Raw genomic sequence first — 23,334 nt, 5'->3', positions numbered from 1 at the left:
ATATTTAAGCTCCCCTGCCGTGTTAAGAGAAATGCAAGGCACAGCTTGGCAGAAGTTCCCCACAATTTTGTGTTAAAAGAGCAACAATAGCAGAGTGCCAGCATGTTTCTGTGGTTTCTTTAGTGTCCTCTTAGTGACCTAGGAAATGCTGGTGTGGTGTTCCTTGCACTGTTTACATTTCTGTTACCTTTCCTAGATTACCCTGGGGAAGTGTGTCACTCTGCCCCAGAAGGAATTGATGTCAGTATTTACCATAGAGTTACTCTAACTGCATTTCAGAACTTCAGGCTGGAAGGGACCTTAGGATGTTTACAGCCTCTTCCTCATAGCTGTTTGTTTCAGTCCTCAGTTTCAAAATGAACTCTGACCTTTCTCTAAACTTTGACTGGTCAAGTCAAAAGTTGAAAGTCCAAGGGTAGAGACTGCACAAACTCTTTGGGCAACTTGTTCCACAGCTTGACTAACCTTGGTGTGAAATTTCTCCTGTGTGCATCTGTGCCATCTCTCATCAGCTCCTCCCTCTGTCTGCTGTCAGAATACCCTTCCACCATGCATGGCTGTGAAGAGGCTGGCTGTGCTGGTTTCGTCATCTCCTGTGTGTTGAAGAACTGCTCTTGGGGCCCTCTGAAGCCACCTTTTCCTCAGGCTGAAAAAGCTCACATCTCTCTCCCTCCTTGCAGGGTAAGAGCTCCAGCCCATAACCCTCTAGGTGTCCTTCTGCTAAACTTGCCTTACTTATTGTTGTCTCTGGTGTATCAGAGAGCCCCAAACTGGACATGGTTTTCTAGGTGTGATCCAGCAAGTGTCACCTCTTCTCTGAACCGTGGCTGTGCCCTTTGAGCTGGCTGTGCTGTCAGCTTTCATTGGGGAATGCTGCTGACACCGTGTCAGGTCCTTTTCCAGCAGAGCTGCCCCCCAGCCAGCTGCTTCCTAGACTGTGTCATGATGAGTATGTTACTCCAGCCCAGCTGCAGGACTGGATTCTGGATCTTCAGGTGATCATTTTTGAAAGAAGGAAGAAAACCTCAGGTTCTCTTCCACCAAAACCAGCTGGACATAAGTTTTCTTCCTTACAGTCCCAAGTAGTGCAATTTCTTTTGTGATGTAGCCTGAGGTACTTAGTTTACTAACAGCTTGGAAAAAATCCAGCTTCTAAAAGCTCAGAAACCAGTTTTCTGTGTTTTGCTGTGTTATCCATGTACATACTTTGATTAATCTTGTTCAGAAACTGGTCACATTACATAAATTAATTGGGGTCAGTGTAAGATGTACAGAATAGTTTTGATTTTAAACAAAGGCATGAATTCTGATCTCTAGAAATGACAGACTTAAATGACAAATTGATGTACTGCTCACCTTGAATATGACCATCCTGTTGTATTTCCTTTAGCAATAAAATATGGAGCTAAAAAGTCTCACCTTACTGTAGCAAAACTCTGGTGAGGTTCTACAAGGGGTTTGTCCTGGGGGGAGCTCTTTCAGCTTTGCTGTAGTAGCTTACACTAGGGCAGAACTGACCCTTCCGTTCTTGGAGGTAAATTTCTCAAGCGTATTTGAAAAATATTTGACTGAATTTGGCTCTGCCATTACTGTGTCAAGTTGATGCATTTGTCCACCTAATGTTGTTGGAAATTAGTCTGCTGGATGTGGAAGTGAATGTAAAGCTGGGTGGCCAGTTCCTATTCAGCTGAAAAGAAAGATAATTGCCAAACAAAACCCAAACTATTAATTAAGGTATTTTTCTTGTTTTGGTTAGAGGGGCTAACAGTTTTTGGTATTCAGAATATCCTTATATTTAATTTCTAAGACATTTCTAGCTTTCTTCTGCTGTAGTCACTGCTGTAACAGACATTTGCCATTGCTTTTTACCTTGTTTTTTTAATTGAAAGACTGTAAAAGTATTCTCTTGTAATATTAATCCAACCCTGCCTATGTACTTTTTACTCTTGGGTTGTTTCCTTTTGCTTGACCTTGGGCTGGATGATTTATCCTTCCCTCAAGGCACCATCTCATCTCACTGAACACTGCTTCCCTGCCTCCTGTGGCAGGATGGATGTCTGCTGTCCCCAGATTGTTACTTCTGCAATAAAGGAGTGAGTAACTGTGCCAGTCTTGAGCTGGCTGTGTGAACAGTGTCCAGGTGTGGGTTTGTGGGCCTCTCGTGGTCTTGGTGTTTTGTTTTCCCGCCCCCCCACGCAGCCTGCTTTAGCCCATTGTGCACAGGAGTATGTCCCTGAAAGCTTCCTGTCCTGTGCATGCCTCAGATTCCATTTCAATTTACCTCTAGTTTGATGTAGCAACTGGCAGTTCAGAAGTTAGTCAAAGGTAGCATCTTACTACTGTCATCATTTTGCTGTGTCCTGAAGCTTCTCTCAACTTGTGTAACCACTGTGCTGTTAAACTTCAGACTGGTTCTCATTTGATGGAACATACAGAGTCTGATGTATCCTGCACTTGGTGAGGACATGTGGCTATTACTGCAGTGCAGCTAATAAAAGCACTTGCTGTCCTTGCCTAGGTTCTGCTCACAAGTCCAAGGATTTCTTTGAAAACTAGTAATTTAGCTCCCAGTGAAATGCCCCAGCAGTGAGCAGGAGTAGTAGCAGCTTTCTGGTAATCTGAACTGTGATGTTTGTGTGAACTTTGGGGGAAAAGTAACAATGGAATTTCAACAGCCTAATATGCTGTAATAAAGTAGAATAAAGCTATATTTAATTAGCCAGTAACAAATGTTAACCTTATCTTAGATCAGGAAGCAGTGGTGAAAAGGGACTTCTGATGAGTTTTGCTCTCATCGTTTCTTGATGCCAATTCAAATAAATCTACATGAATGATAGTTGGATTGAAGTAGAAAAGTTAATAAACCTCATGAAGCCTAAGAAAGTGACATTTTCAACTTTGTCTCTTGTTGGTGAATCTGAGGATGTCCCACTGTGAAGTTTTCTTTTCCTTTTTTGATTTTTTTTCTTCTTTTTACAAGAGAAGAGCATTTAAAGTCTCCATTTTACTTGTGTGATAATGCATGTCTTCAAGTTTGTTGGGCTAGATTGGGAATACACAGTCTGAGCCAGGCATGTGGATCCTGGCTTTGGGACAGTTCCAGACAGAACAAAGCTCACTGTAGATCTGTGCTTAGCCATAAGTCTCACACCTTGATGTGGTTCCCTGGCAGACATAAGAGGTCTGTAGTGTGCTCTGCAGTTTAGATATGACAGGATTTTGTTTTCATTACTATCAGTCTGAATTGTTCTATGGTATGTTTTTCTGAGTCGTTTCCACACTTCTGGAAGCTGTGTTTGTCCAAAGTGAAATGAAGTCTTTTCTTAATAGGGCATTAAGGGTTAGAGCAGTTTACCAGGGAACCTTAAGGAACAGTGTCACCTTTAATGTTTAACTCAGGATTAGCTGCCTTTTTGCGGGATGGACCTGATTTCACTTGCAGCTGTCAATTTCCTGAGGGAAGCCCTAGGTAAATGCTCTGGTTGGTGTTGTTGAGGTGGTTAGAGGTGATAATCTGCAGCCCTTGTGCAGCCTCAGCCCATAAGATGTGCCAGTGCAGTCTCTGTGCTGTTAGAGCTGGGTGCCCACCTCTCTGGGCTCTAGTTACTGCAGCCTTCAGGATTTTTTTCCCAGTCATAAGGATTTCTCAGTACACCCATCTGATAAAGCTGGCTACATTCTGTAAGTTTTGATGATCTTTCCAAGCAGTTCACCTCTTTATTGCATGTGGTGAGACAAAAGTTGTTTTTTTTGAATCTTTGGCGAGATAAAAGATGCTGGCTCTGATAGTGGAACAGCTCTTTGCCCTGTCTCATTGTTACTTTTGGCAGAGCCAACCTGGTAAGTCTGCCAAAACAAAGAAGAAAATGCAGTAAGTGTATTCGAGCAGAAATAGAGTTTGACTTTCAGTTAATGTCTAATTAGGGGCTTAAACAGAAAAGGTAGAAATTACCTGTTCAATAACTCAGTCTTGATAGACATATTTTAAAACCTAAACTAGTTAGTGTGGTAAGTCAAAACAGGACCAATGTGACCTAAGAATTATTGAGGGGAAATTTTGAGATTTTGAGCCCCTGGCTTAGAAAATTCATCCTGTGAAAATGGATCAAGCATGATAGGAATGAAAACAGTTAAAGCCTCAACTCCTACAAATTTCTTAATTTTAGAAGTGTTGGGGAAGCTGCTGTAGAGCTGAACAGAAATGGGCTTTTATATATTGCACTGCCTGTGGAAAGTTATGTATCTTGGGTATTGCTATTGAAATAGAGAAACTGGAGGTAATACCTATGTACAGGGATAGACACTGAATTTTTGGGTGTGCTGTGCATCCTAACAAAATGTATAATTTGGACAAAAATACATGTGCTGACTGCTTGAAATCTGCTTTCTAACGTTTTCAAATGTTTAGAGTTAGATTTGGAAAAATCATTGTAGTGGTTTTGGTTTGCCAATTTGAGATTTCCTGGTCAATGCAGCAAATAATGTGGTGTGCTGAGTGCTGGCTAAATGCCAGTGTGCTCACTAGAATGTACTTACTCATTTCCTGCTGTGAGATAGGATTAGGAGGAAGGCAAATCAGTTTCAATACTTTAAAAGGGTATAAAGAAAACTTTGTTAACAGTAACAGTAACTTTTAGAACATTTCTCCTCCCCCCTACAACATTTTCTTTCCCACTGACAACATACAGAAACAATTCAGTCAGTTTATCACCTCTAGAATAATTTTTCTTCAGTTCACTTAGGGAGAGGAGTGTCTCTTGCCATGCCATGGAGACTTCTCCACAAGAAACAGTTCCCTCGTAGCTTTTAATTTTCACAAATAGCAGCTGCCCGGAGAATCTGCAGTCGTGGAGTCCCTTCCATCTTCTTGCAGCCTTCTCACAGTTGTGTTTATGGGCCACGTCAACTTATGGGGTACTGTTTTAAGGATGAGCTGTTTAGGAGTAAAAGTTCTCTTTATCTATCTTTGAAATCATCTCTGGGAACAGAGGTCTTCTCTCCCTGAGGGCACAGGGTCTTCATCACTCTCTTTTCTCTCTGTTCAAACTTCTCATGGGATCACAGTTACTTTAATATCTGCTTACTTTGGCATAGATGCCTTTGCTCGTATTTTCAATTTGAATGCTTCATCCCACATTCTTTTCAATGAGCTACAGAGAAAAAGAGTCTCATGTGTCAATTATATTCTTCTCCATAGCTTACAAGAGGATTTCCACTTAAACTTAAGGCATCTCCCCATTCTCCTGCCATATGGGACTTGATTCTTTCTTTACAGACCTTGGTGTCTTCGTGTTGTTCCTCTGCATGTCCTCCCTCTGTCCTTTCTGTCACTTGAGGGAGGACTGAAGCTCTACAAGCCTCATTTGGGCACTGAAAGAGCTGAGATCTCACCGGGACTGGCAGAGGGTGATCCCTGCAGGGACGTGATCCCTGCCGGGCGGTGGCCAGAGCGCTCCTGGTGGTGGCCCTTGGGGCGGTGCTGGGGCTGTGTCCCACTCTCCGGGCCGGGCTGGAACGGGGCAGCCGCTCTGGGCAGGGCTGTTTGCCAGCCCTGCTGTGCTCAGCTCCAGCCAGGGGCTGCTTTCTGCCCGGGCTGCAGAGCCGCCTCGCTTTCTTCGGTGGCCGCGCTCTGGGGAGGGCCGGGATCTCAGCAGCCACGTGTGGAGTTTGTGAGGGTCCCCAGGATGAGGTGGGAGATGAGGAGTCTGACTCCGTGTTCTCAGAAGGCTGATTTATTATTTTATGATATTATATTAAAGAATGCTATTCAAAAAGTATAGTAAAGAAAGAGAAGGCTACAGACAGAAGGCTTAACAAGAATGAATAATAAAAAGTCATTACTGACTCCTCAGTCTGACACAGCTGATGGTGATTGGTCATTAACTAAAAACAATTCACGTGTTGGATATGGCGATCTCCAGACCACATTGCAGAGCAGCAAAACATACAGAAGCTGAGGCTTCTCAGATTCCCAGGAGAAAACCCTGGGCAAGGGAATTTTTCCAGAAAATATGACAGTGAGAGCCAGGCTTGGACTCGGTGGCCCATGAGACTTGGGCTCTCCCCTCGCCCTGCCTGCAGCTGCTGGGGCCCGGCCCGGCCCTACCTGCGCCAGGGGGGCGAAGGGAAGCGCTGCACTTCAGTGAGTGCCGCGGAGCCACCTGCGCTGTCGGGGCCGGAGCACGCTGGCTAAAAAGGAGCCAACAAACAGGGCAAGGAGGGGTCTTTGTTCAGAGATCCAAAGGGTGTTCATTCTGAGAGGGTACAGGGACAAAGACAAAACCAGGGTAGAAGGCTTGGGGTCAAATAAGGGGAAGAAGGGGTGGATCTGTGAGGGACAAGGGCCAGTGGGAACACAGGGAGGAGCAGTAAACCAAGGGAACCAGTAAGGCAGCAGGGCTGGAGCAATGTGGCAAATGAGAGCCAAGGGGGATCAGAAAAGGAGAGAACGTTCTAGGGGGAGTGCTCATATGGAAAACGGGATGATGCGGTGATATCAACTGGGGGAGCCAATAAAACTTAAAACATTAAGGTGTGGTTGCAGAGGCTTATGGGAGGGAGCCTTTTTTTCCTAGCCTGGTTCTTCAAGCTTGAATTGCTGTAGTCTCTGTGGCAGGCCTCCCAGCCAGAACTTCTCTCTCCAGATCCAGAGGATAGAGAGCTTTTCCTGAGGTGTGTTCATTCAACATGGGTCTTCATATGGGTGTGTTCAGCTTGCTAGTGGTTTAACAACGTGTCAGTCTTCAAAACCAGTCCCTGATTGGTGGTTTTAGACATGGAGGGAGCTCTCAGCAGCTCCTGTCAGAAAAATCATTTTTGTGGGTGGCTTCTTCCCGCCTCAGCAAATGTCAGTTAATGCAAAACCAGCACAATTATTAATTACAATTTGCATCCCCACTTTTATAAATGTGTCCCCCAGCACATAGATGCTGCCTGTTTGAGTCCAGCCTTGATGCCTTTTGCTCCTGGCAGTTTCAGAGCTTCTGCTCTTTTCCTGTACTGTAACAAATGTTTGTTACCAAGTCAGGAACCCAGCTGACCAAAATGGGACAGGCAAAATTCTCATTGTTACTGCACCAGCATATTCTAGCCTATTAAAGTATCTAGCAAAATCTTTTTATGACTCTTTCCAGGGCCAGTGTGCAACTTGAACAGTTTCTTCCTTTTTCAGAAAGCAAAAGATAACTTGTAATACATTTCATTTGGGATGTTGGGGTTTTTTTCTTCTTTTCCTGTTGCTCTTCCTGTGCTTTTTAATTCTCTGCCACGCTCAGCAACAAGAGTGTGTTGCTTTTATTCTCCCCATGTTTTCCGTGGTGTTTGGTTGTCTTAAAATCATTCCCCCCTTGATAAATAAGCAGTATTCAGAAGGAAAGAAAGGGAAATGCAGGGTTAATGTTCAGCTTCTACCTGGCATGTGTTAGTTTAATTTAAAAACGTTTATGTATATAACATCAATAAGCTATTATTATTAGGAAAAAGCCTCTCAAGTTCTTGGTGTTAAACTCAGAGCTGAAATGATGGTTGCTGTTCTGGTAAGTGTGTGCCTGAAGTGTGTGTGAGTGAAAACCTCCTGGATTTGATATCCTGCAAACTGGAATATGGGGATTTTGCAACTAAAACCAAACTGTTGGGATTTTTCTCTCCTCTTCCATCAGCTTCTTAATTTATGAAGCTGAAGTAGAGGTTTGCCTAAGCAACATCTGACTGATATTTCTGCTTGAGAAGAGAACCAAAAGCTGAGCAAACTTTTGTTTAGAGAACAGGAATGCTGCTTTGCTATATTAAGCAAAACATAAGATTTGGTTTCTCAAGAAATAATTACTTAGTTGGTTTTCTCTGTTTTTGGTACAGGTTATTAATGCTGCTTTAGCTCTTGCTGCCAGACCGAAAAGTCAGGTTGTGAAAAACAACATGGAGATGTACAGGAGTACGTGGGAGAATCACATCCGTGTTCTTACTGAAGCTGTGGATGATATAACAAGTATTGATGATTTCCTTGCTGTATCAGGTATGATAATTTTCAGAATCCAGTTAATCTTTTATATGCTTTGAATATTTTTCATCACTTTTCAGTAGGAAAGCAGTGAAAGATGAGAGTGTATAATGATTTGTGAAAGCATTGCTGTTGTTTCAAATATCCCCACCCAGTGGATGTTTCTGCTGTGCATGGTGTGGAGCTGGACAGAAGTCCCTGGGGCTGACCAGGTGGGTGTCACAGGGGTGCATTTATCCGTCCCCACAGCTTCATTTACCTCTGCAGTTTCAAATCCTCTCTGCAGCTGTGAGAAGTCTCCGAGGAAAGGAAGTACATATTGCTGTGCATATACCTTCAACAAGAGGCTTTCTTGTTCCACAGCCTGTGTTCCAATTCCTGTGGAATGCACAGTAGAATTTCTGGAATTTTCAGTGTCACAGATATTTGTCACACAAAATATACTTTCACAGATCTCTTCAATGAAAAGGCCTTGGGTAGTAAACTGTATTTACTGAAGCAGTGAGTGTTTTCATCATTTAAAAAGAAGAGTGAAAACAGTTGTTTCACTTTTTGCAGTTTAAAGATTCCAGTTCTGAAGTAAGGTTCTGCCCTCACTGTCTCATTTTCCTTAGTGAGGAAAACAAAAGCATTTCAGTTGCACAGTGCCTGCTTTTTCTGTTGCTCCTGCTAAAATAAACCTTCATGTGCATAGTTTAGAAATCCTTGTATTGTGAAGCACATGTAAATTTGTATAATTTTACTTTTCTGATTTCTCTTAAGTAGCATAACATAAAAAGGAAGGAAAAGTTTGTCTCATGTGCCTTAAATGTGGTTTAATTTCTGTGTGTCCTCAGGTCAGTGGGCCCTGTGCTTGCCCATTTCTCTTTGGGTCCGTTAGTTAGGGCTGTTTGGTTTGTGCAGCAGTGGAAACATGAGCAGTTCTGCAGGTGTCAGTAGTTTAAAACCCTTGTAAGTGAAGGCACAGCTAAGTTCACATTCTCAAGTCCTGTTTGCTCATTAAATGTGAGGGTAGACCCTGCCTGCAAGGGGCAGAGTTTTGGTGTTCATTGCTCCAAAGCTTGCTTGGCATCATCACTGTGGGGCCTGGAAGCTGCTGGAGTGGAGTCCCAGTGAGTGAGTGGTGTTTTTCCTACTATCAGGGTGTGGATATTCCAGTGCAGCCAGCATGGGCAGAGCTGGCTGTTCAGACACTTTGTGGGTCTGCTGATGTGGGATACAGCCTTTTCCTTGGGTGTGGGGAAATTCTCCTTGCTTTACAAGGTCAGCTGGGGTACCTGGCAAGTGACTTAGGTCTGAGTGTAGAAGAATTTACTGCAAATAGTGTGGCTTAGTTATTCAGCTATTCATAGTTACTCTCCTGTGTGTATCTCAGCATCTTCATACTGAGTAGCAGAACCTGAGAATTATTTTCTCCCTGTGTAAGTTAGCCTTTGATGGAAGTGCTTTATGAACCTGCCTCCTGCTTACAGTGCAAATCTTCCCTGTTCCTGAGATTTCCTGAAATTTATGCAGGTATTGCTAAAGCTGTTAATAAGGAGATGAAACAAGTCAATTTCTAATGAATAAAATACATGAATCTCTTTTAAACTCAGGAGTTTTCATAGTAGGTTAAATCTTCTGTCAGATTTATTGAGCTAAGTGATTATTTTTATCTATACAGCCATGAGTCATTGAAATGGCACATTTTAGGTTTTTTTTTTTTCAAAATTTCTTGGACTTGAAGAATAAAATTAAGCATTCCAATAATAATTGTGTAGAAGAAAAATCTGTCATTGGGCAGCTGCTCATTTCAGAGAAGACGCCTGGCTTTTTAGCATATTTACATTCTTTGGTTGAACACATTTAAATTATTAACTATTTCACAGTAAGTGAAAAAAGAAATGAATTCAGGTAGCTGATGTGTAGGCCTACATGCCATGAGGTCCAAGAAAGATAAACATTGCTGTATTTCCTTTAAAGTGTGTGTGAAACATCTTTTGTAAGCTTTGGCAGAACCCTTTGGCACATGGTAATGTAATCTGTTTAAACTTCAAGTGTCATGCTCGTTCTTAAGGGCTCTATTGAGAAGATGTTTCTCTTTGGCAATGCCTTTTGCAGCTTTCCCAAAACCTTGTGATTTTGTGGGTTCCCACAGGTTGTTTTTTCTTTGTTGCTGTTTTTTTGGTTTGTTTTTTTTTTTTTTTTGGTGTGGGTTGAGGGTTTTTTTTGGTGTTTTTTTTTTGTTTGTTTGTTTTTAATGCTCTTAGAAATGACATCTAACAATAAACAAAATGCTACTCTTATTTTTCTAAGTGTATTGGTCTTTGCTTTTCAGATTCATGCATCTTTGCTTTTCAGATTCATGCATCCAAAATAAATTTGATTTATTTTCAGTTGTGTTTTATTCTTGCCAGTTATATGGTACTATAATGAAAGGAAAACAGCACTACAGAAAAAAAAAAGATTAAATCAAGTCTTACAAGTGAAAAAGAGGTCTGATTGCAAAGAGTTGAAGTGGAGGTCTTTTCCTTATAAAGGAAAGCAAGAGTTAATGACTTGTGTAAAAAAAGTCATTGTAATTATGTAACACTATAAATTATGGTACTGTTGTTCATAGATTTGTTACAGCTTGTAGGAACAGAGAATCAGTCTCAGCCTATCGGTTTTGGATAGTTAATTTATGCAAGGAAGAATGTGGGTGTTAATCTTTACAACCCACTGACATTAAGTTAAAAAATTACTGTCGTCCATTTATCATGATGATGTGAAGTTTACAGATTCATAAATTAAAATGTGCTGTTGCATTTGATGCATGAATTTCCAGGAAACTGGTTTTGTTCTGCCTGTAATTGCATTCATGCTGGTAAATCTGAAGTTTTATCCTCAACCCTCTGCTCCTGTAAGCTCTTAGTGTCTTCTCCCTCATACAATTAACCTGAAACCGAGTTTGAGGCTCATTTCCTAATGTTGATTCTTCTGTGTTATTTTAATACTCTTTTATTCAAAACTGCCTTAGTAAACCTAGTGGGTGTAGATAGATAATCTGAAATGTCAGTATTTTCTTCCTTTGTGTGTATGTTTTCTCCTCCTGATGATGGTGTGTAATTGCAATGACAGGCTAATTGCAATTATTAAATATTTCAATTTTGTCATGTGTTAGGAAAATGGTAAGAAAAGGCTTGGATCTTTTAGTCCCAGAATTAAATTTTTCAAGGACCATATAGGTAAGATCTGAAGTGTGTTTATGTATACAAAATTCTCAGGACCTGTGATTTTTTTTTTTTCCCCCCTTCTGTTGTTTTCTTGAAGAGCCTGCATGACAGACCCCTGCGCTGCTTCTGTGTCCTTCTCTTAAAGTCCTTGTCCAAACTAAGATTATTTCATCAGCTGGGCCTTCTCCTCAGCCTCCCTAATGCTGTCTGGAATTTTGCTCATTGTGATAGTTATAATATCACAGTGCTTAAATGCCTTTAATAGTAGCTCCTCTTTTGCTGAAATGGAAGTGCCATGTTTTCATAAAAACGTTTCCTTGTTCATATCTTTTCCCATTTCTCCTCATGTGTGAGTAAATCTGTCTTCAAGTACAGTCCACAAATGACCCAGAGCCTTTTCAGTTGTGTAAAATGAAGTCTGTGCTCTCTGCCCTTTTATATACCTTCTCAAAATAAAGTTTGTCTAAAGTGCATTTTGTCCTTTGTAATTGCATCAGCTCTTTCAATTGAATTAATGTTTTTTTTAATAAATCCCTTCCAAATAATGGGTAGTAAGTCATTAGACATTGAGAGGTTTTGTCTGATGTCCAGCTTGTTGCTTCCCTGCCAGAAGTTCTGCTTGCTGCTCTTTACCTGAGGAAGTCATAGGAAGTGCTGTGACTTACCTGTCTGCCTCAGGTGAGGGTTTGTGCAATTCCCCCGTGCAGTTTGCACTGCTCAATTGATATTGGCAAATGTGGACCCAGGCAAATCAATCTGCAGCAGGATCTGGAGAGTTTGCCACTGTTAGTCCTGTGAGCAGAACAGTGTTTTATAATGTATCCACAGGTGCCCCACAAATTCAGCTCCTCACAGGAACTGGCCTGAGGGGTCTTAAGTAGGTAAAGACTTGAGAGACTGCTGAGGAGGTTCTGTGATGGGATAAAGGATCATTCAAGATAACCTGAGCAGGCAAAAACATTTATACTGAAGAATTGGGACCAGTCAGTGACTGCTGACAAGGAGGACAAGAGCCATAGTTCACTTTCCAGTGGTACTTGTGTTCTGGGGTGATGGGCAGGCTTTCAGAGCAGATCCTGGGAAATCTTGCACGTTTCTCCAGCCAAATGGAGTAGATTACATTCCAAATACGCAGTGTGCAGGGAATTCCTGAAGTCTGAAATCAAGCTAGGTATTTTTTCCAGTCTTGTCATCTTTCCCTTGGAATCTTAAAATTATTTTTTCCAAGCATGGTGGGAAACAGTATGATGCCACCATGTTAGAACAAAAGTTGCCTTTTAAATGTAAACCTTGGCCATCAGAAACTTTTAATTTGAGGAAAGCAGCAAAGACAGTAAAGCTGTTAGAGAAAATCCTTTTTGAGGGTGCAAAGAGTCTTACGGCCATCAACAATAGCCAAGAGACCGTATTTTTGACTGCTTTTGTGTGATTTCAATGAAGATTTCTCAGTTAAACACCAGCAAAAATAATAAGGAAAGAGAACCTGCCTTATGTATTTGTCCACAGGCCTATTTTTGAAGATCACAAAGAAGGAGCAAATATCCAGCTTCACTTCTTTCCCCACCATTTATAGCTCCACATCTGGAGCCCCAGCTGCTGCTGCTGCAGTTTCTGCTGCTGGGAGAGGTCTTCAGTAGTTGGTTAGGAAAGAGTGGGTCAGGGGACTTAGTGGCCATGTGGGATGGCATGTACAAAATAGCAGAATAGAGAAGCAGCATTAAAGACTAACAAGGATTAGAAGAGAGCTCTGAAGATTCTCTACTAAAGCATCTTGTGCAGAGCAGGGCAAACTTCCAATTTCCTGCAGAAATTCAATTTGAGACTTCTTCAGTTACATGTGGTCCGTGTCTTGGTTTTAATTTGGTCTTAGCTATTATTGTACAACCAATGTTAAGCAATGCAACACAACTAGTATTAATCTACTGCAAAAAATGTCAAAAATGTCTGCTTGTAAAATCCCTTCTCCTGCTTGCATCACTGAGAGAAGAATGAATTCATCTGAATCACACCAATTAAGAGTAGATTAATGTAAGTGTATTTCCATAAGATTTTTTTTTTTTAGAGGATGGAGAATGGGGACTAGAGAAGGAAGCACTGACCCAGTGCTTCATTATTTCTGTGTAGTACTAAACCAGCTGAGCGCTTTTAGAAAAGATACTGACAGAAACCTCTTGGTTTGTTTGTACTAATTTCTGGCTGGATTGCACAGAAGTCAGTTTCTGTTCAGTAATGCTCTTCTCCAGCCTGTTCTAGGCTTAATGGGTTATTTTTGGTTTTTGTTGCATTCTTTGGACTTTTGTGTCCAACTGTATTCCTATGTATACTGTTGGCGTTCTTTATAGGCTTTCTATTAATGTCTGTTTGTGAATGATGGCATAAAACAGCTGAGTGGATGAAATAAACAGGGCAGGAGATATTTCTCCCTTTTTGATGCCTTTATTAAAAGTGATCAGCTCAAGGCTGGGAGGCCCGACAGATCCGCAGGTTCGCGGTCGCAGCTCCCTGGAATGACGAGGAGGAGGAGTCAAATGCAGCTTTATCCACCCGGGGACAGAGCTGGGGGTGCAGTCTCACGTGAGCAGGCAGGGGTATACACCTCCAGAATCCCTATTTTCAGTTGGCAGTCTCGGGTCCTCACTTTAAACAACATTTTCTTAACTTGTGGTGAGGGGCCATTAAGGTTTTCAGAGTCTCTGCTGGCTTCTCACCTCATCCCTGATGTCCAGAGACCACTTTGATCTCTGAATTCTCTATTGGCTCGCTGGTTTAGGGGTTTATTAATTGCATTTGGAATGGGGGCTTGCCCCATTGCATTTTGGCTCTAATGTTATCTGCATATCAACTCCTGGTTCCCTCCCCTCCACTGTCTGGGGGAATGCTATCCTCCCACCTGGCCCCAAGCAGGGTGATGCTGATACAATAGAGTGAATTCTCAACCATAGATGGCTAACGACCCGATACTTAACAGGTGATTCGACAAGCAGCTAACAAAAGCACTCCTCTACCAGAACTGGTTAAACTTGTAATTCTACTTTTGGGAAAAAATATGGGTTACCCTTTTCTTGTTCATAACAGTGGAGTTCTTCACTCGTGTTCTCCTGGGCTCAGGTACCATTGATTGCACTGAGCATTGTCAGTCTTACCACACTTTATCCTTAAGAGACCTTAAATTAGACAGTTGCAGGCTTTTCATATCATTGTCTCTGCATTAGTATCAAGCCAGTGTTTGTTACAAATCATAACTTTTTAAAGAAAAGTAGTTGTTAAATAGGTGATACTTTTTTTTTTTTTTTACTAAGTCTGATGAGCATTTCTTCCTCCATCTCCAGCTGAATAGGTTTCCTAAGCTTAGTCTTCCTTGTTCTTCTTTGCTACACAGCGGACAGGGAAGCTCATTTTGGGAGAGTGTGTCTGCTTGTTCTGGATGATGCAGTCATTCTCTCATAAATACAGAAACACCTGCTGAGATTAGACTGATATATATTGTTATTCATTCTCCTCTCCTGGTCTGATGTATTTCCTGTTGGTAGCTAGGTTTTTTCAAATATGTAGCAGATCTGTAGCATTATCCAATTTTGTGCAATAGAGGCAGACCTTTCCTCTATTTCTTCGAAATTACTTTGCATCAGTCATTTTTAAAAAAAACTCCTCATGTCTGTTTAGTTCCTCTGCCTTTTCACATCCCTAAATGCAATTACATGCAAGTATTCTTCCAGGTTTTATAATGTTCTCTGAATATTACACAGCCTTCCTTATCTCTGCCCTGTGGTAGTTCCTCTGCTGTTGAGCTGTTCTTCATTAGTCAGTGTCACATTCTGTATAAAGGTATTCTTAAGAAATAACTTTCTTGATGCTGCCTGTCCTGTTAATGGCATCATACTCATTTATCCACTATTCTGTCATAGTCTACCCAGTGCTGGGCTTTTTTTTTTTTTCCAGAACCTCAGGTAATCTAAAAGAATAATTTATAGTTGCCATAGGAGGCAGGCAGGCAGGATGGAAACAGGCCAAAATATGAAGGGGGTGTTAATATCTTTTTGTTATAGTTGAAGGGAAGAGAAAGCTCTGGGGTTTTAGTATAGAACCCCTTTTTTCTTGTTAGCAACAGCACCAGCAAACTTCAGGCTAAAAATAGCTTAGTTTTACTTAATTTCTGACGGTTTGAGAGAGGAGGGTGCGGAGCAGCAGAGGTGATTAACATATTCTCCTCTGTTCATTGTGTCTGCTAACCAGTGGTTCTGCTGCTTTTAGGATCTGTGATGGCTCCCACTGATGGTCACACATCAGCAAACTGTGTCCAAACTAAAGTGGTAGCTCGTCTGGAAAAGCCTGTCCATCCCTACTAATGCTTCTCATATTCCGTTGGAAGTTTAAGTTATGCTTAGAAATTCATTTAAAGCCAACTGCTGAAGTTCAAGTTAAAAGTTCTGAAAGGTTGTATCCAGTGTTGTAGCATTTGGAAGTTTGGAAACCATTTTACAAATGATTTCTCCTGATTTTATTCCTAAATTTGCTTGGTTCTTTAGTAGTGTGCATTTCCATTGAAAATGTCTCATTTCCTTCCTCTCCCACCCCACAATCTTCTAATTTTTTTCCTTTGAAGTTTATATTCTAAAACTTCTAGTGTCTGTCCTTCCTCCTTTTCTCATTAAAACCACCTGAAAAAGCTTTCTGCAAGACTCCAGTACATGTGGGTAAGGCTGTAAAACTTTAATGCTTTGTCTGCTAATTTAGGGTGTCCACTTGCAAACAGTGTGTGACATCTCTGCCTCTTTTTTTCTTTTGATGCACATTATTGTGTTGTGGTTGTATTCAGTGATTCAGGAATGCATGTTAGTGCTCATCATGCTGAACAGCTACACTCAGCCTGCATTATGGAAAGTGGTAGGCTGAGGTTACTGCAGTGTGCACTTCTGCAGGCACAGCTTTATGTGCTTTACTGGTCACTTGTTTTTTGTCAAAATACACAGTTCTGCTTGAGTCAGATTGAAAGTGTTGGGTATAATCAGGGCTAATCAGATTAGATGTCATAATGCAGTCATTTGCATCTTTGTGGCTACTGAAATGCTCTTAATGTGGACTCTGAGATTGAGACATCTCAGGGGCTCCCTAGCAGGGCTTGTTTGTAGAGCCAAGGTCACCCTTTTGATTTTGTAGCATTGCTACATCTTTTATTATGTTAAAAATACAACACTTGATGAGTAGCACTTCTGTGTATGGAAAAGCCAGGTCTCAGCATGGAAGTATTAATAACATTAAGTTTTGGATTTTGACCAGGCTCTGTTTTGTGTCACTTTACACAGTTGTAGCTGCTAGGATGGCAATCTGGACAGCTGAAGTCACTCAAAGTGCAAAATACACTGTAAATACTTGGGCAGGGACTAAGGGAATGATTCAGATTTGTCTTGCTTATCTCTCTTGATATAATTTGTTTTCCATCAATGGTTTAAAGTTCTGGTTCAGTTTATTACCACTTTTCCAGTCCTTGTAGCATGTTTACAGATGAATACATCACAAAAATTGCCAATTACCAGTTCACCCTTAGCATAGCTCTGGAGATCATGGGGAAAAAACCCAAACCAAAAAGATGCTATTAAGAGAGTTAGGATTAAATTCAGTGTTGTCATGCTGGCCTTCTGGTGCCTGCACTGGCGAAATACCATGCTTTGCTTTTTGTAGGAGAAGAAACATGAGAGTCTAAGTAGAGATGTATGCACTTAATTACAGTTCCAGTAGGAAGGTAAATGAAACTGGGGTGTTCAATAACTTGGATATCAGGTTTGTTCAGCCTGTAATGTGCTTCAGGATAAATATGAATTTGCTAAACTTAAAATGGTCAAGCTCCCTCTTTGTTGTTCTCACCTTGCTTGTAAGAAAATGGCCTTGGATATTTTTCCCTTTTTTATCAATACTGAGAGCTGGATCTGTGTGTCACTGAGCATGCAAAGTTTATTTTTGCTGGTGCAGCTCTTAGCCTTTTATGACCCACCTGGAAATTCTGTCAAAACCATCATAATGCTTTGCCTTCACTGGGAATATCCTCTACTTTTCCCTGCTCTTTCTTTTAAACTCTTTTTCTTCCATAACATTATAATAGCTGTCATTTCAACAATGTAGGGATGTATCTTGTGGAGGAGTGGGAGGTTTAGTTGTGCTGCTTGCTAAAATGGGTATTTTTAAATGGAAATAAGGACAAGAACTATTTGAAGCATCTTAGATATATCTTTACTATCAGGTATTCTTTGGGAAATCACAGCATTATTTGCCTTTAATTACTGTTGAGCTAGCCTGCTTCTAGAGTTTTCTTAATTGACTTCAGAAATTTCTAGGCTCAACTGTAGTAACTAATTTATAGGTCGGTATTTTGTATAGGCTTGGGTTTTTTTTTCACTACACATTGGAGTTCATTGACATTGAACTGGTTTGCTTAATTCACTGATCACTTGGTGCTGTGATACCATCTTCAGTTCTTTGTTGTCTGCTTTGTCTGGAATGAGAAAAGACAAGAAAAATTCCCTCCTTCATTACTTCAGTACTCTCCTTTTATATTGCTTTTGAAAGCATTGAATTACACTATTTCAGAGCCAATCCCTGTGGACATACTGGCTTACAGAGTTGGGAAGACTGTCTGCTTGTTTCTGCCCCTTCTTTTGTCTTGTGTAAGAAGTAACACCAGTAAATCTGTCATTTATCCTGTGCCATCTCAGAGCTCTCTGGGAATAGCAGTTGAAAGCCTTTCAGAAATCCAGTGTACGTTTACCAGCAGCAATGCTTATCTCACTCTGCACTGGTGCCTCCAGTTTGTGATGCACAGCTTCCTACTCTAGGGGGCTGCTTGGACTCTTCATTATGCAGCGTTCCTGTCTCTCTCTGTTCTCTTTTGTGCAGTGGTTAATACCAGTTTGCCAGCAGAAATACTTCATCCAGCTTTCTGATTGCCCTGACTCCTCCCCACCACCTCACAAGTTACCACCACAGTCATCCATTTTTCTTACTCTGTTATTAAGATAAATAGAACTTGAAATGCTGCATGGCACAATGGCTGGTTGGAGTAATTTTCAGTTTTCTTCAGAGGAATGTCTTCTTCCTGGGGATTTGTTGATGTCATGGTAGCCATTTTGTTTTCATTGAAAATCTTGCATTGTCTCCTGCCTCCCTTCAATATCCATGTTCCATGTCCTTGCCTCAGAAGTAGCTTACAGTCCTGATACACTGATTTAAATGCAGATTGCTCTTGCAGCACCCCTGGCCTAGACTCAAGGGCAAACATTACAGCGTGTTACACTTTTGTGGCAGTGGGTGTGTTCTTAGGGACTGCTTGGTTAGGTGTGTCATGTCCTGCCACTGGATCTGACCTTGTGTCACAGGGAACCATTCTGGCAAGCCTTGCCCCATGAAAATCTGCTTCTCAGAATTAGTATTTTCTAAATCAAGATTTTCTGCACTTGTTAGTGAGGTTATGGGAGCATTTTAGAGGTGAACTTTTGGAGAGCTGTAGAGGGGCAAGAGTGAATGGGATGCATGAAGTCACCGAGCCAGTAGGCAGGACCAAGGACCATGCAGTTCAACACTGGACTTGGAATTTTGATGACTTGAGGTTTTCATTCAGAAGCTGAAATTTCATATTGAATTCCTGCTCTGTTCTTACTGAAGTTAGAACAGAGTAAGTTGTAGCTGAGACTTTGTTAGCTGTGGGGTTCATTTCTCATCACGAGCTTTGCAAACTACTGGTGTCCTCCTCAAAAGTTTGGAAGGCTGATGCATTTGGAATTCACTTTGTATGGGATTTGGATGAGTTGGGATTTGGCAGCCTTTGAAGCATGGTCTAAGATGCATGGGTTTGATGCAGATGAGAATTAATTTTTTGTGTGTTTATTTCCCAACAGGCTGCTTGCTAATGGCTTTCCAGCTGCAGCAGTAGCTTTTAATGGTTTTGTGCAGCTTTGCAGGAATTGATTTGCCTCCTTCTTGTAATGAGGCCTACTGGAAACATACACAAGTGTTCCCAAGAACTGGTATGAAAAAAAGTACAACCAAATGGTAAGGGAACATTTTGTCAATGGTGTTAAGAGTTTAAGGTGACAGTTCTGCTGTGGTGCAGAACGTGGGACTTTGTTTGCAGAATAAGATACAAAATCCTTATCTGGGAGAGCAGGTTCCAGTTGTGTTGTAGTTCTGAAACTGGAGTATGCTTTATTACTGGAAGCAGCATGTCCAATCTGTCTGTTCTTTCAAAATGAAACATGAGAAAAGAGATTTGCATATGTGCACAAGATGAACAAAAGCTAAGCCCTCTCTTGTGAACCTGTTATCAAGCAGTAGGATACAAATGAGGTTTTCTTGATAATCCAAAGGCAGCCTACCTGTGGAGCCTCCAGCAGCTGGAATAGGACACGTGCTTGTTTGCTGCAAAGCTGGGGCCCCTTAGCACCTGGGGGAGAAAAAAACAAATGTGAAATCAAAGAGAGTGCTAATTGAGTATGTGGGGTGCACCAAGTGGGACTTATGCCCTGATTTCTGTTGCCTGTAAGTTTAGCAAATAGCTCAGATTTGGTCCCAGAAATTTGGTGGATGGCAGTGTAATAAAACACAAAACACACCTCCCAGACTTAGGTCCTCTGTAACCCAGACAAGTTGGAAACAAGCCAGCAGCACCTGTCCTCCACCAAGAGCAAAGATGGTACCAGCTTAGACTTCAGTGGGAAAACTGATCTAATGAAGAGGCAGCTTTTCTCTTCAAGTAGAGGTGACTTCTCACCAGCAAACAATGCAATTTTCAGAGGGGTATCCCCCAGGAAAATTGACAAGTTTGTCACAGCCTAAAAGTTACCATATTTGTAAGGGAGACTTGGGAGTTTCCTACCCCAATTGTCTCTTGTCAGTGAAATGTTTTCTCTCTGTTAACACTTGTCCCTCTGTGCCCTGATTGTTGTATCAAAAAGTATTTATAGGTGTTGATCACCTGCTTACTCTAGCAGGTACCAAGCTGTAACAAGAGAATATCATAAAGTCAGAATTTTCACCTGAGCAATTATCTAAGAGTGGCAGATGGCTGATATCTTTTACCAATATTTTACAGACCAATGAAATAGCCCCCATTTGACAGAATATCTGCTTTGTTGCACACACTATGAAACAGGTAACACAGAGCTCTCCAATTTTACACCCCTGATCTTGCAGAAGGAAATAGATGATGTATTATCACGTCTTTTAATTCTCCCCTCTCCCCACCCGAGGAAATGAAATCTTCTGAAGGTAACAAATTGTCCAAACCTTCCAGCTGATGCAAAGACAGACATTAAATAGTCTCTAGTAATTGCAAATTTCTTCTTATGCTGTTTGGTCCAAACTGGGAAGATTGCCAGCTCTTCATTCTGTGTCATGTGCTGTGAAATGATGAACTAGGTTATCAGCTATGCATTGATTTGTAAAATAGGTGCTGTGAACTATTTCCCTCTAATCTGGCTAGTTATTTCCCTGCTCCAAAGACTTTTTCTTTCCAGTGAGGTAAGTCTCAGTGTAATTCCTTCAGATAATCCTTCACTCAGAGATCATTGCTTTTGCCATTTTAGACCTAAAGATTTATGATTTATCAAGGCCTTTCTGAGTTTTTAGGAGATATTTTCATGAAGTTAGGCAATATTTTAGCTAGATTTGGATTCTGAATGCAGAATTTAGAAAGCAAAATAAATTTTCCATTTCCCAGTCACAGAAGGGCAGAAAACAAATTTATTTATGCCCTGTTTAGGGCCAGCTCATATTTCACCTAGGGCAATAAAAGTGCAGATTTCAGTTCTTCTCTTTTGGCAGAGCAAATGATATGGAAAATTGAATCTCCACTTTCATAGCACTGAGAATACAACTTTTCTTTTTTTCTTTTTTCTTCTTTTTTTTTTTTTTTTTTTGGTAGCTTCTATCTGCTTTAGAAACCCAACTTAATTGGGTTTTTAGGTAACTCTGCATTGAAACTGGGCAGGCAGGTGAGGCACAAAAGACCAAGCCAGGGCTGGTGGAGCATTTTTTTGTGGGACACAGTCTTCTGCTTAGATGCTGAAGGAGAATGCTCTCCTGTAGTTCAGAATTCTCCTGCAGACAGTTCCAGCGGGCTGCTGCAAAATTAATGGCAACAAAGAAACAAAGGAGCAAATTGCCAGGAAAAGTCTCTCCCGTTCTGTAGTTCATCTCCTGCAAAAAGAAGCCTCCCAGAATTTTTACCTGAGGTTTATAAAAGTGACAGAAAGGGAAACTGTCTCCTGTATTTTTTGAGAGGGAATGTTCTGAGGAGGATAATGAATGCTCTGGCAGTGCAGTGTGTTGGAAATGAAGGGAACAGGCCCAGACTGAGTATAAAGAAAATGGTTATCCTGTGTATTTTTTGAGCTGGCTGGCACATACTAAGGAAAAATGTGACAGAATTCTATAAGGCAGATAATTCTCCATTATCCAGTAGCTAAAATGAAGAGTGAAAAGTAATTATTATGTCCAAGATAACAAAAGGAAAGTCTAAGTTAAAGCTGCCAGTCAGTGGCAAATGTACTGAACAATTGCATGTCAGAGTCTGTAAAAGGCCTTGCTGATGTGGAAGAGGCGTGTTCCAGTCATTTGGGGAGTCTGGTGTGCCCCTGCTCTCTTTGGCTGGCAGTTCTTACTGTTCCTCTCTATCACAGAATCCTAAAACCACTGTGTTTGGAAGGGATGTGCAGGTCTAGTCCTTCCTGCTGCTCACAGCTGGGGCTGTATTGTATTCAGACCAAGAGCAGCCTCTCTGAGTTCTTTATTCTGGTGAATCCCATTATCCTTGCAATGGTTCCCCATCTCTCCCACCCCAGTCCTCAGCAGTTTCATTTTGACTGTTGCTGCTCATTTGCCAGCCTCCCACGGAAGAAGTGAAAAGCCAGAGACAATTAACCTGTTAATGCAGAATTAAGGTTATGTGGCAATGTTGTTCTAGTATTCTGCATTCACTAAAATTTAAATACCTCAAAAGCATTGTCAGAGGAGAAGGACGTGTGCTGATTACCTCATAGATCTGTCTGGAAGCACTTGAAATGAAATATTTACACCTAATACAGTATTAGCTACTTCTTGAAGCAATTTAGCAAAGCTGGGTGTATAAAGCAGTTTAGCTGAAGTAGGACTTCCTATGGAACAGGAAATGGGGACTATTTGTCAGTCCCCACATTTGTGAGCAGCTTTAGGAGATTGTAGAATCTTTAAATGATCTGGGCTGGAAGGGACCTTGAAATCCATCTAGTTCCAGACTCCTGCCTTGGGCAGGGAAACCATCAGCTAGACCAGGTGGCACATGAACCATGAGAATTCTAATGTGAATAACTGCACATTGGAGTATCAGTCTCTCTGCTGTAGTTGAGACAGGACAAGGTTTCCTAGTCCAGTTTTCCTAGAAGAAGATTTGCTGCCTCATGTTGGCCCAATGGCATTCTGCTCATTATTTTCAGGGGTTAATGTGGTCAAATTAAGGTTGAAGGAGTTTATTCCATTGTACTTCAAGAAGCTGAAGTGGATGCATTTGTTAAGAAGATAAAGTACGCTCTTGGAAGAAATTCATTGGTTTTGGTTGTAGCTGCTTTGGTGAAGAGAATGCTTTTCGAGGAGAGAGTTGTTATTAAGATCATGATTACCTGGGTTATCAGCATTACAATTGCCTAGGTTCACAGCTGAGACATGGCTAGTCTGTTAAAATTTGCTATGTTCATTCTGGAATTTACAGCAGTTGAAAAGGAGCAGGAGTGCATATTGCAAACACAGTTTGTGGTTAGAGTGATTTCTGAGGATTAAACAAGAATATTATATTTTATTCACTCTCCATTGTCTCCTCTTTTTCTGTCCATTTCCAATTCCTTTTTTTCCCCTTCTGGTCCTACAGAGCCAGCAGCATGTTACAGAGTATTAATATATTAAAAATTCTATGTTGCCTGTGTACATTGTTGAGGGAAGTATGAACCATCTCCTGTAAGTTTAGAATAAAAACTGAGCTAAGGTTCTTAAGTGATTGTAGCCAGAGAAGAGAAATGGGCACCTGTGAGGCCCAGGTCCTTGCAGACCTTTGCATGTGTATGTGGAGGATGAGGTGGATTGTCCTGAAATCAGGGATGTCTTCAGCTGACCCAAGGAGGGTGTGTT

The 23,334-nt window shown here is 41.3% G+C and overlaps 1 protein-coding gene across 2 annotated transcripts in view; it reads left to right on the top strand.

Moving 5' to 3' along the window:
- Positions 1-23,334, top strand: part of CTNNA3 (catenin alpha 3) — a 422,479-nt gene that overhangs the window by 289,518 nt on the left and 109,627 nt on the right. Inside the window, exons 1-2 of one of the 2 annotated variants that reach the window (XM_018920822.3) lie at positions 487-681; positions 7,855-8,011. In XM_018920822.3, the coding sequence (XP_018776367.2) occupies positions 550-681; positions 7,855-8,011 (289 nt within the window). In that variant the 5' untranslated portion in view covers positions 487-549. Of the gene's footprint in view, positions 1-486; positions 682-7,854; positions 8,012-23,334 lie in introns of those variants that run through there. The other variant, XM_018920823.3, reaches the window with a different exon arrangement.

Source organism: Serinus canaria, chromosome 6, assembly GCF_022539315.1.
Source record: "Serinus canaria isolate serCan28SL12 chromosome 6, serCan2020, whole genome shotgun sequence".
In the NCBI taxonomy this organism is placed as follows: Eukaryota; Metazoa; Chordata; class Aves; order Passeriformes; family Fringillidae; genus Serinus; species Serinus canaria.
This window is presented reverse-complemented; position numbering and strand designations above follow the sequence as displayed.